Raw genomic sequence first — 16,563 nt, forward strand, 5'->3', positions numbered from 1 at the left:
TCCCAAATCTCACCATCCTGGGGCCACCTGCTCCGCTTGCTCAGCCACTGAGGGGCTTGGAGTCTAGAAGAATGTCTAGACAAGATGCAGAGGATCACAGGAGCAATACTAGGCTGGCTGACAAAGAGCCAGACCCAGAGCCAGAGAGGGCAGGGCCTGCCTCACCCTGCGGCTGCTCAGGGCACCGGCTTCAAGCAAACAGTGGCAGCCTTGGGGGAATGTGCTGGGGCCAAGCCCACTCTACCACGGGGTAAAGAGCAGAACTTGAGACCGGAGGTCAGAACACAGGAAGGCTGGCCTTGGTTTGGCTGCCTGCTGGTGACGATGGGCAGATTACCAAATGACAACAGTGCTGACTCCATGCCCAGATGTACCACAGACTGTGTGTGCACTGCCTACAATTAATTGTCACAATGACCCCTTTCCTCCACCCACTTCAGAGACCAGAAAACTGAGGTAGAGAGGAAGAATGATGACCCCACCGTGCAGCTGTGAGTGGCTGAGGTGGGGCAAAGCCCTGCAGCATGGCTCTGGCTTTAGAGCCACAATCCCCTCTGCTCTGCTGCCTTGTCTACAAAATGGGGACAAAGAGCCCCATGTGTTTCCAACCTTGCAGGTCTCCAGTGGATCAAATGAAACAATGGTTCTGAAGTGCCCCGTAAGCCCCAGGAGGTGTGCACTGATTTGGGATGTCAGCAGCAGAACAAACACCAAAGCCCTTAATGCTACCACAGCATCGCAGAAGCTCGGGTCTCAAAGGGCCTTTTCTAATCCCCTCTACAAATCTCAGCCTCATCTCCCCACCTGCTGCTCCAGGACAAGCAGCTTGCCACCTCCCCAGGCCTTCTCCCCACTCTGTGTACAGGCCAGCTGACTAGAAGTCTTCCAGATGGAGTTCTTTTCCAGGACTGCAGCTGCCTCTCCCTCCAGGAGAAAGGCCTGCACCTCACAGCAAGAGCGGAAGCCTGGGATGTCTCAGCATGGAGTGGGGTGAGAGGAGACGACAGGTAGGCGCTCACTCCATAAAGCCCTCCTGACACGCAGAACGCAGCTCTGAGCTGGGAGGTTCCGAGTGCACTATCCTGTCGCTCCTGGCCCCGCTCAGCCTCTCCAAGAGTTGGCATGGCAGCTTCCTAGAGGGAGCTTCTCCACCAGTCCCGCCGCCTATAGAGGCAGAGACCCTGAAGGGCCACTTGCACCTCATCATTTCACAGATGACAACTTGGAGGCCCAGAAAGCCAGAGACGTGTCCAAGGCCACAGAGATGTCAGGAGCAAGTAGCAGGCTGAAATCTGGTTTGCAGCAAAGTTTTCTCACATAGGGCAGGAACGCCTAGAAGTTCAGACTCAGTAGAAATGGGCTCCCTCTTTGGCCAGCTCCTGCCTGCCTGCAGCACCACATGGCTGGAGGTGATGACGGTGAAGCCGTGCAAGGGTCAGTTACCAACCAGATATCCCTCTGCCATCGGCACCACTCTGCAGGGGCAGGGGCGGCTGGGCAGAGGAAAGGAGCCTCCAGTGCAGCTGTGGGGCTGGACACATTCACAGGCGCCTGTCTTCCCTAACCCCTCACCCTAGTCCCCACTTGGGTGCCCCAGACCATGGGCAGAGGGCCTAATCCACACTCAGCAACAGTGCAGGCGCCCCGACCACTGTCTCAGCTCTGTACTCCGCCGGGTCCGCAGGGAGAAAGGACCAAGCAGCTGGCTGGGGCTGGAGCCTGGAGGTGGTGACTGCTGCTCCCTCCTGCCACATCCTCAGAAAGGCTTTTGAGGTGCCCACTATGTTTAAACCTGGATCTGCCAGCCCCCAGAGTCTGCATTCTTAGCCAAGCATCTTGTAGGAGGCAGATAAGAGAGGGGGACCACCCAATGCTGTAATTACCTTAGGGGATAGCTCTCCTAGTCTTTAGGACTCACCTACCACAGTGGACTTGAGGCTGTCCAGGCCATTTTCTGGGCAGTGGGGGCCTGGCCATCTCATGCAGGACGCCCCCCAGGGGCCACCAGAGTTAAGTTCCTCAAGGGGCCCTTTTCCTTCCTCACCAGCCCGGGGTGCTCAGGACCAGGATTAATGACCTACCCCTCTCTTTTGGGGGCCTCTGCTCAGTGTCACTGAGCTTGCATTGGCCCTGGATCAGCCCCAGGAGGTGGGGGCAGCACAAGATCGTCCCAGGGGCTGTGGATTCTCTCCTTCATCTGAACTCTCAAATGCAGACAAACCAGGATAGTGACCTGATTCTACTCTGTCCTGGCTTCAGCCCTAACCTGAATACCAGAAACGCCAACATGTCGGTGGCTCCGGGAATCGGCACCCGGGAGTCTGGGAGCCACTGCTCTTCTGACGGGGGCTGGCATTCTCTCTACTAAGTCCGACCAGGGGCGCCTCAGTTTTAGCTTCATCCTATTAGAATTCATTTTTGAAACACTAGGATGAGAGGTTACTACCTGATACTGACATACATAAAACTTTCTGGAAAGGAGAGTTCTAAGTGGAAGTACTATCTCCTTTCTGGCACTGGCACTTTACGAAACCAGAGTAAAATCCGTCTGAAGCACGGAGGATGAAGGACGGGGTGATGCCTGCACTGCTGGTTCCTTTGAGACATTTAGGCTGACATGTGACACAGACTCACACAATGCAATGTCACTCCATTTGGTTTTGAAATAAAGTAGCCCTTGACCACACTGTACCTATTCTTTGTTCAGGAAGTTCTGGAGTGGTCGCTGGCTAAAAGCAATCGAATTCCTGGCTATGAATGACATGCCGATGGTCTCCCACCTTTGTGCCTGGTCTCAGCACAGCACTGTGTGCGTGGTGGCACTTACTCTAGGCTGAAGGGGCTGGCCGCCCTTCCTGACAGCCCGGGCTGTGGCAGGCTGCCTCCCCCACGCTCAGGGCCTGCGGGAAGGGGAAGGGATCCACAGGATACCGTGTAGGGACACAGCTGCTATTTCGCCCGCCCTCCAGTAGCCCCATGAGGCCACCACTTGCTGCCCATTTTGCAGATGACGAACTGGAGGCCCAGCCAGGCTGAGCTGCTGTCAAGACTGCTTTCCAGAACTAAGTTCTGTCCTGTCCACAGGGCATCACCCTCAGGGGAGAGAGAGAAAGGGCCTGGGGAACAGGGACAGTCTGCCCTCTCCCTACTCTCCACCTCAGAGTCCAAAACCGCCAGGCTCTGCCGGGCCCAAGATGAGCCCTAGCTGACCACAGACCCTGTAATCCATCCTGCACCATCAACCTTGTCCGGGCCCAGTGCTTCATCAATGCCAAGCTTTCCTGACCCCAGTGATGGGCCAGTGCAGACACCCTGGGTTGCTTCAAGGGACGTTTGGCTCTGGATTTAATACTTACCCTACCCAGAGGAGTACAGGAAACATGGGTGAAGCGCTTTAGGGTCTCCACATTGACAAAAGTAAAATAAAGAGCAGGAGAGATGCTTCCAGAGCTCCTGAGGTTGGCAAGGGTGTGTAATGTAAACAAAGATGGGTGAGCCTCTCCCTCTCCTGCTGGAGACACTCCTGGAGTCTAAGGGGAGCTCCACCCCTTGTACAATGCTTGGGTGAGGCCAGGAGAGTCTCAGTGCACGGCCTCAGCCTCTGGGACCCTTACTTCTTTAAAGTGTGCCAGAGTGTGCTGGACTACGGGTCAGGGGCAGACATGATGAGACATCCACCATGCCCAGAGGAAGTCCTGAACTGCCAGCACACCCTGCTGCTCTTAAACAGCCTGACATCTATTCCCAGCCTTTAGAATCTCAGTGTTACGATGGTCCAAACAAACTGTTAATGACTTTGCCAGGAAAAAAAGAAGAAGAAATTAAAAGCAATCACCAAACCCAAGCAACTAGAGGCCTAAACATTGGTTTTAAGTCCCTAAAGTTGGAAAACACAAATATCTTCCTTAGGGGGAGCACCCTGTGGCCAGCATCACATCGAGAACTTGACTTGGCCGGGCACGGTGGCTCACGCCTATAATCCCAGCACTTTGGGAGGCCAAGGTGGGGGGATCGCTAGAGCCCAGGAGTTCGAGACCAGTCTGGGCAACATGGCAAGATCTTGTCTCTACCAAGACCTTGTCTTTACTAAAAATACAAAAATTAGCCAGGCATGGTGGTGGGAGCCTGTAGTACCAGCTACTGGGGAGACTGAGATTGTGGTGAGCAGAGATGGCGCCACTGCACTCCAGGCCTGGGTGACAGAGTAAACCCTGCCTCAAAAAAATAAAATAAAAAATTTTTAAAAATTAAAACATTTTCTTTAAAATAAAAAAATATTTTAATTTTTTAAAAATAAAAATTAAAAAAAGAATTTGATTCCTGCTAAAAGAAAAAAAAAAGGAACTGGACACTGGACCCTGCTCCTTCCAGCAGCCCTCCAGGTCAGGCACCGTTCTTATTCCCATTTTACAGATGCAGCTGCTGAGCGTCAGAATCCACAGGCTGGGCGGTGGCATTCAATTTTCCCTCCTCAGATTCCATCCTCCTGAGTCACACAGACCCCGTGACATCTGACAATCCAAGGCCACTGCTGATTTCTACACCAATAAAATGTGACTGCTGTGCGGCTCAGGCTGTGGGGAGGGAGAGCTGCATCTGACTCAGGAGAGGGGAAGCTCTGCTCCTACTCTGCCCCCCACCCCCTTCCCTAGGCAGGCAGCCCTGCAGAGGTCAGCTCCAAGCGTCTGCCAGGCAGGGAGGGGCCACTCTGGCAGCTTACAAGGAGCTAGCAGAAACACGAATTTTGGAGGATTTGAGGAAGGAACAAAACTAGAATACTGGAGCTGCGACTACTGCGGGCTTGCTTCCTTTTAGGATTATGGGGCTGGCAGAAGACAAGGACCTCCCTAAAATCTTTCACCACCACAGATGTTCCAACCACCACTGAGAAGAAAGCGGTGGCTTGGGCTTGCTGTAAATACAATTCTGGGATGGAGCAGAGGGCTGTGGTTCTGTGGGGCAGATGCCTCTCCCTACAAAAGGGAGCACATGTGGGCGGGAATGGGGGGTGCACTACTCCACCCCCAGGGGACCCAGAAACCAGTGCAGGGGGCCCAGAAAGTCCTGAACACCCACATGCAACCGAGGGAGCGACCAGTGCAGCGGACTCCAGGCAGAACAGAAAAGAAGGGAAAGAACACCTGAGAACAAGCCCCTTGCCTTGTTCAGATTTCCAGCTTCCTTTAGTCAGAGGCTAGAGAATTCCCAAGGCGAGTGGAACACCGCGAACGCTCTGCCACGGCTACTACAGGAAACAGAGCCACATGCAAACACCCAGAGGGCTCAGGGTAAGCAGCGAGATGGTTCCACAGCAGAACACCTGTCAGACCTTTTCTTGGACACCCCTACCTGGGGTGCGGAGCTGGCCACAAGGGGCGACGACTTTGTTGTGACCGTAAGAGGTATGTGAGGGCACCTGAAATGCTTTCTTCCAATGGCTTCTAAACTGCCCTTTGTGGCAGCGGAGCCCTCTGGTCAGAAAGAATCCCGGCTGAAGTGGGTGCTGGGGTCCTGTCAGTGTGGCCCCCTCATCAGAGAATCATGGACACAGTCCTCATTTAACAGGTAGGGAAACTGAGGCCTGCTGGGGCCCACAGAGGTCAAAGTCATTCATCCAAGGACAGACGCATGCTGAGCTGCAGGCAGAGCTAGGAAGGCCACTCATCCGCCCCGCCTCTGGGACACAACCAATGCTGGCCCTAAGCCATCCCAAGTCTACCTCACCCAGGGGAGGCAGCTCTGGGGTTCAGGAGCTCCCTGCCCTTCAGATCCCATGATAGGATACTGCACCCCAAAAGGGTCTGCCAACTAGAAGGCCTCAGCTGTCCCCTTTTTCCTAGCTCCCTGGGGGAGGGGGGCCTCAACTCTGCCTGTCATCCGCGAGGGGCTACCCTGGGCAGCGCGAGGCCAGTCTGCCACAGAAGGGGACAGGAGCAGGGGATGTGGCCATGCCCTTCCTCTCACCCCTGCGAACTGAGAGATGTGGGAGACTGACAGCGTGGAAAGAGGAGAGAAGGCGGGTGCACACAGATGGCCAGGGAGACAGACAGACAGGCAGGCAGTGGTTACCTGTGGGCCAGGACCCATGGGCCCCATGCCTCGGGGAGGGTTCATTCTCTGCATTGATCCTCCCATGTTGGGGTGGCCTGTGTGAGAGAGGAGGCGCGCCATGGGGTGGCAGGAGTCGAGGGAGGAGCCGCCCCTCCTGGCATCCCCAGCCACCCTAGGCCCACCCTGCCCTCTCTACCTTGTTGTCGTGTGGGATCCATGGAATTGGGCAGCAATGGCTGTGTCCCAGGAACTCCTCCTGGAGGCTGAAAGAGATGCAAGACACAAGCTGAGCAGTTGCTCCGGAGCTGCTGGACATGGGGAGAGGGATCTACCTGTCCCACCCAGTTCCCCACCTGACCACGTGGGGCCACTCATGGCCTCCCTGAGACCACTTCTGCTGCCTGCCAACGGGAGAAGGTCACCCCAGGCCTACCAGTCAGCTCAAACTGGTGTTAGCTAAAACCGTGTCATTGTTTGCGGGGCTCTGTGGGAGGGAAACTGTCACCTCATCCTGCTGTCTTGGGGTAGGGAGTCTGGGTACCTATCAGAGCTCTGAAATGAGGCAGGAGACCAAATTCTCTAGGTCTTGCTCTGGCTGCAGCACCGACCACCTTGTTCTCAGAGGCAGCAGTGCCCACTCCCTCCTTCTGCCCAAATCCCATCTTGCCTTTGTCTCACAGAGACACACCTCATTTTAGCTCTATCCAAATTACGGGGACTGAGACACCCACTACCTAAAATCCTATCACTGTGGGAAGCCCTGTTTAAAGGGGAACAGAGGATGAGGAGGATTTTAGGATTGAGATGGGGAAACTGAGGTCACAGGCCTGAGGGCTCCCAGTCACAGGTTGCAGAGCCAAGCAGCACCCAGGTTATATCCCATCAGCTTCTACAATATGGAATGCCACCCAGCCCTGGGGTGGGAGAGGTGGCCATTAGGAGAGGGGCAGGGGTACTGGATGAGAACCCGGCTCCGGAGCTGGGGCCATCGGCGGTGCTGGTGTGGTTGCTAATGAGAAGATAAACGTGGGGGCCACGGGTTTCCTGGGTGAACACTTGGCCCACCCGCTGTGAAAACCTATTAAAAGCGATTTACTTGAGACTGAAGTTATTTCAGCTGCAACTGGAAAAAGAGAGTAGGATTTGCTGGGGGAACTTTGTTTCTAGGACCCCATCCCTTAGGGCTAAATACGAGCCTTTGCCTTTGAAAGGAAAAGCCTTTGGTGATGGCTGGTCATCTTTCCCTATTGGCAGGTGCCAGTGCTGCTCAAAGGCTGGGCATCTGTGACAGGGGTCTGTCCTCAAGGGCCCCCAGCCCAGGCTGTGCTGCTGTGGGGGAGGCTGAGTGGGGAGCTCCTCTGCCTTGAGCTCAATGGTGAACTCCAAACCGGTTTTGAAACGAGGTGGTGGAAAGCGAAGGGACAGACTGTCACTGATTTCTCCAGCTTCAGAATGGAACAGGGGAGCAGGTGGGTGTGGTTAAGGTGCAAGAGGATTGTGTGAGGGCCTAGGGAGTGTCTAACGTTCACGAAGTAGAATTGGTTTTTGTTTTGTTTTGTTTTGTTTTTTAAGACAGAGTCTCTTGCTCTGCTGCCCAGGTTGGAGTGCAGTAGTGTGATCATAGCTCACGGCAGCCTCGAACTCCTAGGCTCAAGCAATCCTCCTGCCTCAGCCATCCCAAGAGCTGGGACTGCAGGCACGCGCTGTCACACCTGGCTAATTTTTAAATGTTTTGTATTGATGGGGTCTCACTATGTTGCCTAGACTCCTATCAAACTCTAGGCTCAAGTAATCCTCCTGCCTCAGCCTCCCAAAATGCTGGGATTACAGGTGTGAGCCTCTGCGCCTGGCCCACAAAGTGGCAATTAGCACCTGCTGTTTCCGTCTGCCTGTGGGGGCTCAGTGTCTTTCCAATCCCTGGATTTTAGTTTTCCGGCCTCTCACTGTCTCCCAGCCCTGCTTCCTGGCCCCAGGTTCCCCAGCTCTGAATCACTTGGCTGGTTTGTGTCTGCCCACTGGGGGTTTGTGGTTTTTATAGAGTCCTGGTGACTCAGGAAGGCCCGCCTCTAAGGCTGTCTGGAGTGCAGGATCCCAGGACACGGAGGTGGATGGGGGACCGTCAGGGTCATGAGTTACCCAGTGCAGGACCACCTCATCCAACCCTGACAGTGCAGCCGTGGGGCTTGGCAGTCACTCTCTCCAGGTAGCCCAGTGCTGACCACCAATTCTTGGAGAAAGTTCCTCCATGGGTTCCTCTAACCCTCCTATGTATCGGAACTCCAGGGGCACAGCTTGGCTGTCCAGAGGCTCAGAGGAGGCCTGGAGGTCGCGTCCCTCACTGAGGTGACCCTGAGACAGGGACAGACAGTCTGGGCCTCTTCTATCAGGGAAAGAAGCTGTGCAATCACCAAGGGAAGGGGTCTCACCCTGAGAGGGCTGAAGCCCTCAAACTTAAGGAGGAAAAACAACGGCTTGTATATGGGGCCATAATTACAAGCTGTGCACACACCCTTGGCGCCTACAGGGGAGCGAGTTGCTCTGGGGCTCCTGGACAGAGGCCATCTCTTCTCCTACAGCACTGCGTGTGGGGCAAGGCACAGGAAGCATCTGCCCAGGAAACGGACAAATCCCTGCTGCATCCGCGTGCTGTCTCACCTGCCCCGCCAGCACAGCCAGCCTGCCAGGTGGGAGCTCCGCCGAGATGCGTGTGGGAGGGCTCTCCGACAACCCTGGATTCCAGCCACTCCCTCCTAAACCCAGCTGAACTCCACTGTCACCACCCATCCAACCACCCGCACTTGAGAAAACAGCAACTCTCCATGCACAGCCTCTAGCCAGGGAGGCAGATGGGAGGCAGGCTGAATCACCAAGGACCCTGAGGCCACGTCACTGACCCTTTGCTTCTTGTTCCCCTAAGGGCCCTTCTCACTCCCCTCACCCAGAAGGCACATTCATAATGGCCTGTGAGCCCCAGCAAGTCCTCTAGTCTCTGCTCCCTCCACTCATCACAGGAGAGAACTGAGCTAACTCGGGTGGCACAGGACTTCTGTTAACTGGCAGCCCCGACGAGGGCACTCTTCAAGAAACCCCCAGGGACAATACCTGTGGAAGGGGCACATGCCTCTTTGGAGGATAAAAATTTCTTGAGGTCAAAGGGAACTGGAAAACCAGAGTAGATTTTTTTTTTTTTTTTGGAGATGGAGTCTCGCTCTGTCACCCAAGCTGCAGTGCAATGGCGCAAATTTGGCTCACCGCAGCCTCCGTCTCCTAGGTCCCAGTGATTCTCCTGCCTCAGTCTCCCAGAGAGCTGGGATTACAGGCACACGCCAACATGCCTGGCTAATTTTTGGATTTTTAGTAGAGACAGGGTTTCACCATGTTGGCCAGGCCGATCTTGAACTCCTGATCTCAAGTGATCCACCTGCCTGAGCCTCCCAAAGTGCTAGGATTATAGGCATGAGCCACCACACCCAGCCCCAGTGTAGATTTCTACTGGGGGGTGGCAGGGAGGTTGGGAAAACTGGTGTGTAATGCAAAGTACAGATGATGGATTTATCCCCAGTTTGCTCTCCAGTGGTTGCTCATGATTAGTTGCTGAGCAGAAACATACACACCCCCTCTCCATATCCTTTAATTGCCGGAAGAAGGGCCACAATTATGATAAGGAAGTAGCTCCTCTCTCCGTGGCAGAGGCCAGTTTGGACCAAGAAGAGCTCCTGGGTGGGCTGGTGGGAAGGCTGCTGCTGGGGCCCCTATGTGCCACGGCAAAGCAGGCCCAGTGGTGATGGGTTAAAAACACAGATGGGGGCAGCAATCTTACATCTGTGAAAGCTGATGAATGGGGTGGGGTGGAGTACAATCAGCACTGGGCTGGAACCAAGATCAACTCCAGCCCAGCTCACTTTGGGAAGTCACTCCTCCACTCTGACCTTTTGTTTCCTCATCTGTGATGTATCCAGGGACCCCTTCTTTTGCTCAAAAAGCTGCGTCTCTAATTCCTCTTGTCCAAATTTGTCCCCTTCATGTCAGAGAAAATAGAAAATGAAGGACTTTTGGAGAAAAAAAAAGAAAAGAAAAAAAAAGATGGGAACCCGATAGGCAATTTAACATGAAAATTGGAGAGCTGGCCAGGCACGGTGGCTCATGCCAGTAATCCCAGCACTGTGGGAGGGCAAGGCAGGATGAAGTCAGGAGTTTGAGACCAGCCTGGCCAACATGGTGAAACCCTGTCTCTATTATAAATACAAAAATTAGCCGGGTGTGGTGGTGCACACCTGTAATCCCAGTTACTTGGGTGGCTGAGGCAGGAGAACTGCTTGAACCCAGGAGGCAGAGGTTGCAGTGAATAGAGATTGCACCACTGCACTCCAGCCTGGAAGACAGCGAGACGCCGGTTTAAAAAAAAAAAAAAAAAAAAAGACAATTGGAGACCCCTGGTTATGATCATCTCTACATGGTGCCTGCATTACCTCACTCAGGAGCCTTCTTGTAGAGCCCTGAGAATGAAAAGCATCACACTCCGACAATGCCAATTTAGCTGGTGACTAAACTCCCAGTTCCAAAGGCAACAGGAGCTGGATGCGCTGGCACTGCTGTCAGATTTTTTTGAAGGGCTTTTGCAAAGTCACCGAAATAATTCTGTTTAAAAAAACTGGGGCATAAAATTTCCCTGATGTTTCTTGAAAGTTTAAGTCTGTCTATCCTCAAAAGAGGCATCTATTCATATTTACTTCTGCAACTCCTCTCCTGCCCTGAACCAGGGAGGGTGGCATGGGGGCTGATTTCTCCAGACCACCTAGAACTGCCAACCCTAATGGGCCAGCAAAAGGCATATGACCCCAGGCAAAAGGCCCTCCCCATAATCAGACTCCTTTTCTAATTACATGAACAAATCCTTTCTTGTTTTGAGTTGGGTCTGGGAAGCAGGCAGACATTGCTGAAAAACTCACAAATCTCCTGCTCCGCTGCATCCAGGCTCCTGATCTAAGCATTCCTACGGGCCATTTCCCCCCCTAATAGCAGGATTATATTTACCAGCCTTGGCAATTCTCAAAAGCTTCCAGGAAAAAATGCACATTGTCAATTAACTTCATTAAGGAGGAAGACCCTCTTCCAAGAAGGGGGTGGAAGGGAGGGGCAGGGCATTACCATCTTCTCTAGAATAGCCGAAACCCTGCAATCCCAGATGCGCCTTGGCTCCATCTGCTGCCACCTTCTGAACTCCAGAATGGGCTGTCCAAAGGCCATCTGGAGAGGCAGGTGAACTGCTGCACCATGGGCACAGTGGGGACGTGGGGCCCTCTCTGGGGAACAGCTAGTAAGCTACCAGCCACGTTAAACCTGTTCCTCCACCCCTCAATCCTTTCCCTCAACTTTCATTTTGTGTCAAAGTCCACCTAGGGCCAAGGATGGCTGAACGAGGGGAGAGAGAACATGAAAAGGTACAGTACCTGGTTTCCCATTCTGATCGGGGGCCTGGGGCCGCCTGCGTATCGCGGTGACATAAAAGGCTGCAATTATAGGGAATTAGTTCAGTGACAGCCTGCCCTACTGCACAGTGACAAACACAAATGCTCTCCACTCCACAAAGTCCAGTTTTGTTATAACTAGTGATCTTTCTCCTGGTAGCCTCTTCCCTTTGAGCAAAACTTCCTTTGGGCAGAGGGAACGATAGATCCACACAACAAATGCGTCTCCTGAATCCACATTTGTTTGTGGAGATCTACTCTGGGTGGACAGGCAGCGGCTGGGACTTTGCATAAGACACGGAAAAACAGTTAAATCAATGCAAGGCAGAGGAGGAAACCTCTGCTCTCCGTAAGGGCAAATAAAAGGCTAAGAAGGACTTATATGTAACATTTTAAGGGTCTGCAGACAAAGCTGGACACACGAGCACGCACACAGGCACACACACACAGAAACCACCAGCAGGGATGGAGATGGGAGCCAGGACTGGGGGGGAAACGCCATGGAAACGGGAAGGAGACAGCGGGCTCCCTAACTTAATGCAGGGGAATGGCAGGAAAGCTTTCTCAGCAGCGCGAGTGCACAAAGAAAAGGCTTGGGATGCAGCTTCGGTTACAAACAAATGGTGAACCAAACTCAAAACCAAACCAAAAGTGAGAGAGGAAAAAACAAAAACGCAAAGGCCGCTGACAAGGTCACAGAAATATATATATTTTCCTTTTGGTTTTGTATCCAAGCTGGGTGTGAGGTCCGAGGACTGAAGACTATCTTTAGAAAAAAAAGAAATTTCTAAAAAAATTTAATTTGTCAATAAAGACTCGCAGGCAGTGGCTAGAGCACATTTTGATTTTTGTTTTTCCTCTGCGGGCTCTCTGCTTCCTCCGCGCCCCGCGTCCCCGGCGGGCGGGAGCGCCACGGTGCGTTTACCTGACTGTGGGGTCCCATCATGCTGCTAGGATTGTGAGGTGGAGGCTGTGCGTGCGGCGAGGGCTGTGACCCCGGAGGACCCTGTGAGGCCAGACAGTAGAGGCAGGTTATAGATCACAGCACATGGAGAAGCGCAGAAGAAGCTTAAAAGAACAAAAATTAAACCAAAACGAAGGGTGGGCGGCGGGCGGGCGTGCGGGGGGCGGGCTCTGGTTGGTGGGAGGTGGTGGAGCTGCTGCTTTGGTCACCGGCTCAACGGTGTAAAACGGTGAGCGGGAGCGAGAGAAGCTGATAAATACATTCACAGAGGGTTGAAAGAACAAAAAATGAAGCACCTCTGTCAAAGCACACGGGAGTACAGTCCTGGACACAGCCTACCCTTGGAGCAGAGTTTGCCATGTTAAATACGTTGGTTGAGACAGGCTCAGAGGGAGTACAGTGACGCACAGAAACAGGGGACCCAGGTGCAAAGCACGTAGGTGCCACTTGCGTGGGAGGTGGGGAAGGATCGGGAAAGGCCTTGCCCTCAAGGAGCTCACAGTCTGGGGGACAGTGACACGGCTATAGGTGACTCGAGGCAGGACTGATCGAGTGTCAGGGAGATGCCCAGTTGACAGGTTTCCTGGGGTCAGGAGGGCCAGGGGCACTGATGGATAAATAACAGAGGCAGGAGGGGCAAAGGGCACCACAGATGTCACACACAGGGAGTGGGGGGACAGTGAGTGAGGGCCACATGGTGTGGGCAGTGCACACTCGCAAACCGTAAATTCACCTGCACTTCAAAGCAGCTCTGGGAGGTGGGGTTTCTCACTCCAGTTTTTACTGATGAGGAATTTGAGTCTCAAGGGATGAAGGAACTTGACCATGGCCACAAAACTGGTCAGTGGCAGAGCCGGGATGAGAAACCCCATGGGTCCGATGCCCATCTCCAGCCCTGAAACCCAAGAGTTCCAGTGCAGAGGTGGGGAGACGGGGAAGTGCATGAAGGGTGGGAACCCCTGCCTGCTGGGCGAGTGGGTGGGTTGTCCTTTCCACACCTCAGTTCCAAGCTGATCCCCACCCCCACCGCCTGAACCCTGGGCTATGCTGACCTCGACCCCCCACCCCCTCACCCCAGAAGACATGGGCAGATGAATTCACTTCAACCTTGGGATTACAAACTATGGGTAGAAACTCACTCAGCAATTTAGCAAGCTGCAACAATTATTTCTTAAAAATCCGAGGTAATAAAAAAAAATCAGAGAGCTTTGTGTACTTTAAGGCAAGTGTCTTTCACGAACCCTGGTTTTGTGTGTAGATATTCATGTGTGTGTAGACTGGGTTACACCAAAGGACTTTCCTACCATGGGTCCGTAAGCGTAGAGGGCTGCCTCAGAAGCACGTTCCAGCCCACCCAGCACGGGACGCTGATGCCAGGGATGAGGAGACAGGCCTCCATTCGCTCTTCCCCACCCATGACTGTGCTGTTTTTTAGAAGTTGGTTTTTAGAAAAACTCAAAATGTGCACAGGGGGTGAGTGTGGCTAAATTAGAAAGAGAGAGGAGCTGCCTAGGTAGGGTTTCCCCCTCGGCCTTCTCCTGCAGAGCCAGGCTGCCAGCCGCCTGCCCACTGGAGAGGAGGGGCGGGCCCAAGCCGGTGGGCGTGGGCCCACAGAGAAGAGGTGTGCAGAGAACATCGCAGGGGGCTGTACAGGAACCCGAGGGCGCCGCCGCTGACAGGCCTGGGAGTTTCTTGGCCAAGCGAGGAGCTGCTCACTTCCGGAAAGCTCCGAGGAGCAGATGTTCCCCTACCTGCCACGCTACTAATTTCAACAAGTGTGTGTCTTTCTAGCGGCTGCCAGCAACGGCATGGTTTGTTACCATGAGCAATTTTCTTAATTAACAGACATTAATTAGCCATTTAGCAATTTTGCAAGCATTTGTTTAGCGGCTTTCCTAAACATGAATACCACTGTGATAATGGCACTGATTAGAGGGTCCCCTAATTAACAGTACAGGGAAGGAAAATTGAAATCACATAAATTAAAAAGGGAGGGGAGTTAATGAAGGCGGGACATATTTGCACCTGCAAGTCTTTTGTACCATGAAACTTGGGTGTAATGTAAACAAAACAAGATAATTTGAAGCCAACCCCAAAAAAAAGAAATATGAAAAGAACAGAGCAGGAAGGTTCAAGGGTGAGGTCCAGTTGCCAAGAGGGGGTGAAAGGCCTCCTGTCAGTTCCTCGGCTCTTGGCAAGAAGGGAGAGTGCCTCCTCCCTCGCGTCCTTCCCTTCCTGGTAACTGAGTGCTTCCTCAGGGCGAGCAGCAGGGCTCTGGGCAAGCCCCTCACACCTGTGTGCCCAGTGGTCAGGGAGGGCAGGTGGCTGACTCACTGACCCATTAGAGAAAACAGATGTGAAACACCTAAGAGCATGTGGCACACACGGTGGGGCCTCAATCTACGGCAGCCTTTACAAAGGACCAGTGCTCCAACCTGGGTCTGCTGAGACCCAGAGAGCAAGGCTGGCGTGTGTGCCTCCCCTGCGCCTCCCTCAGAAGCGCCCCTGGGGGACTCTGGTGACCAGCCCCTGGATAAGCTGAGGGGGCACAAGCTTGCTCTTGGCGCAGCTGCCTCAAGAAAAAAGCTGACAAGCAGTAAGGATGAAGCCAGGCTGGTCAGGGAGGCCCCAGCCCAGATCCACAACCTCTCTGGCTCATGGGGAATGGTGTGGAGCGAGCTGTTAAATCTGGGGCAGGAACAGCAGCTAGAAGTCTTCCCTCCGACTTGGAGCTAGGGGGTTGGAATGATGAGGACCAGGAATCTTGGCCCAGGCCAGCCAGTCACTTAGGGAGAAAAATGATACCACATTCTTGACAGAAGCCAAGCTAAAGCTCAGTGCCCACCTCCCCAGGGCACAGAGCTCCTCTCCCACCCGCAGTGAGGCAATGACAGACTCTGCCTGCCCACCTCTCAGCACAGAGCCAAACGCCTGCCATTTCCCAACAGGCCACCCATGTCCACATCCACGGAGAGTTCCTCTGCGTCTCCGCTATCTCCACTCAGCCCAGAGCTCCGTCACTACGTTCCCTGTGTCTAGGCTGTGTGCCTAAGACCCTGTGGCATCACAGGAAGAACCCCACATAGCCTAGCGGTCTCATGGGTGGAGAACCCTGTTTGTGGAAGCATTTGCTTCTGCAAAGAACATGACAGATGAACTGCCCATCTCTATGAGGAGTCAGGGGCTCTGCTGCCCTGTGTTTTATTAGGCCACAAAAAGTGGTCTCATCTTCCTTCCCAGCCTGCATTCTCAACAAGAGATCCACAAGTAGGTCTGGAGAAGACAGACTTTGTGCTCTTTTGGATTTGTTACCCACTCGGGCAAAAGGCTACACATGAGGAAGACAACAATGAAAAAGGATCTAGGTTGAGGGCTCTGACCTTTGATGGGACAGGGGCTGCTCTCTTCCCCAAACTCTGAACAGACCCAGCAGGCAGGCAGAGTGGACTGTGGTGGAAGGTGAGAGGAAGAGGGAGTCTCAAAGTTGATGATACTGATGTGCTCTTCCATGCAGGACAACTCTCTGGTGAGGCTTCCACTCGCTGGAAGCTTTTGAGGAACCCAAAAAGGGTGCATCTGGAAGGCTGCTTGGCCAGCAGGCCCAGCTCCATTTAGACCATCTCCCCCTATGGGCGCTGGATGCCTTCGGTTGCAGATGCTGCCTAATTAACCTTCCAGGGATGTGGTGCATCAGGGCAGATGGCACCCGGGAGGCTAGACTAGGGTGGCTGTGGTTCCTTACTAGATGCTTAGGGAGAAAGGCACCTGTTCAGGGGCCACCTGTTAAGTGGCTTTGACAGATTCTATCATCCTTTCCTCCAACATTTGCAGGGGAGGAGAAAAGAGAGGCCCACAACAGAGGTGTGACCTCTCCAAGACCACAGAAAACTAGCTGGCATCTGAGCCACATCTGCTAACTGTAGCCCAGGGCTCTCCTCACAACATCACATTCCCATTCATATCTCTTTTAGATGAAGAAATAAGGTTTGGAAGGAACTGGGTTCGAATCCTGGCTCTGCCCCGACTGCATTTCCATTTTCTCATCAGTGGAACGGGGCCATGAGAGTAACAATAACAGGG

The 16,563-nt window shown here is 53.5% G+C and overlaps 1 protein-coding gene across 4 annotated transcripts in view; it reads right to left on the reverse strand.

Moving 5' to 3' along the window:
* Positions 1-16,563, reverse strand: part of SSBP3 (single stranded DNA binding protein 3) — a 180,760-nt gene that overhangs the window by 18,047 nt on the left and 146,150 nt on the right. For 2 of the 4 annotated variants that reach the window (XM_050803302.1, XM_050803291.1), the window contains exons 6-9: positions 12,445-12,525; positions 11,502-11,561; positions 6,248-6,314; positions 6,070-6,146 (exon numbers count right to left, since the gene is read on the reverse strand). In XM_050803302.1, coding sequence (XP_050659259.1) covers positions 6,070-6,146; positions 6,248-6,314; positions 11,502-11,561; positions 12,445-12,525 — 285 coding nt within the window. The remainder of the gene's footprint in view (positions 1-6,069; positions 6,147-6,247; positions 6,315-11,501; positions 11,562-12,444; positions 12,526-16,563) is intronic. The other 2 variants (XM_050803319.1, XM_050803312.1) reach the window with 1 other exon arrangement.

This window comes from Macaca thibetana, chromosome 1, assembly GCF_024542745.1.
Source record: "Macaca thibetana thibetana isolate TM-01 chromosome 1, ASM2454274v1, whole genome shotgun sequence".
Classification (NCBI taxonomy): Eukaryota; Metazoa; Chordata; class Mammalia; order Primates; family Cercopithecidae; genus Macaca; species Macaca thibetana.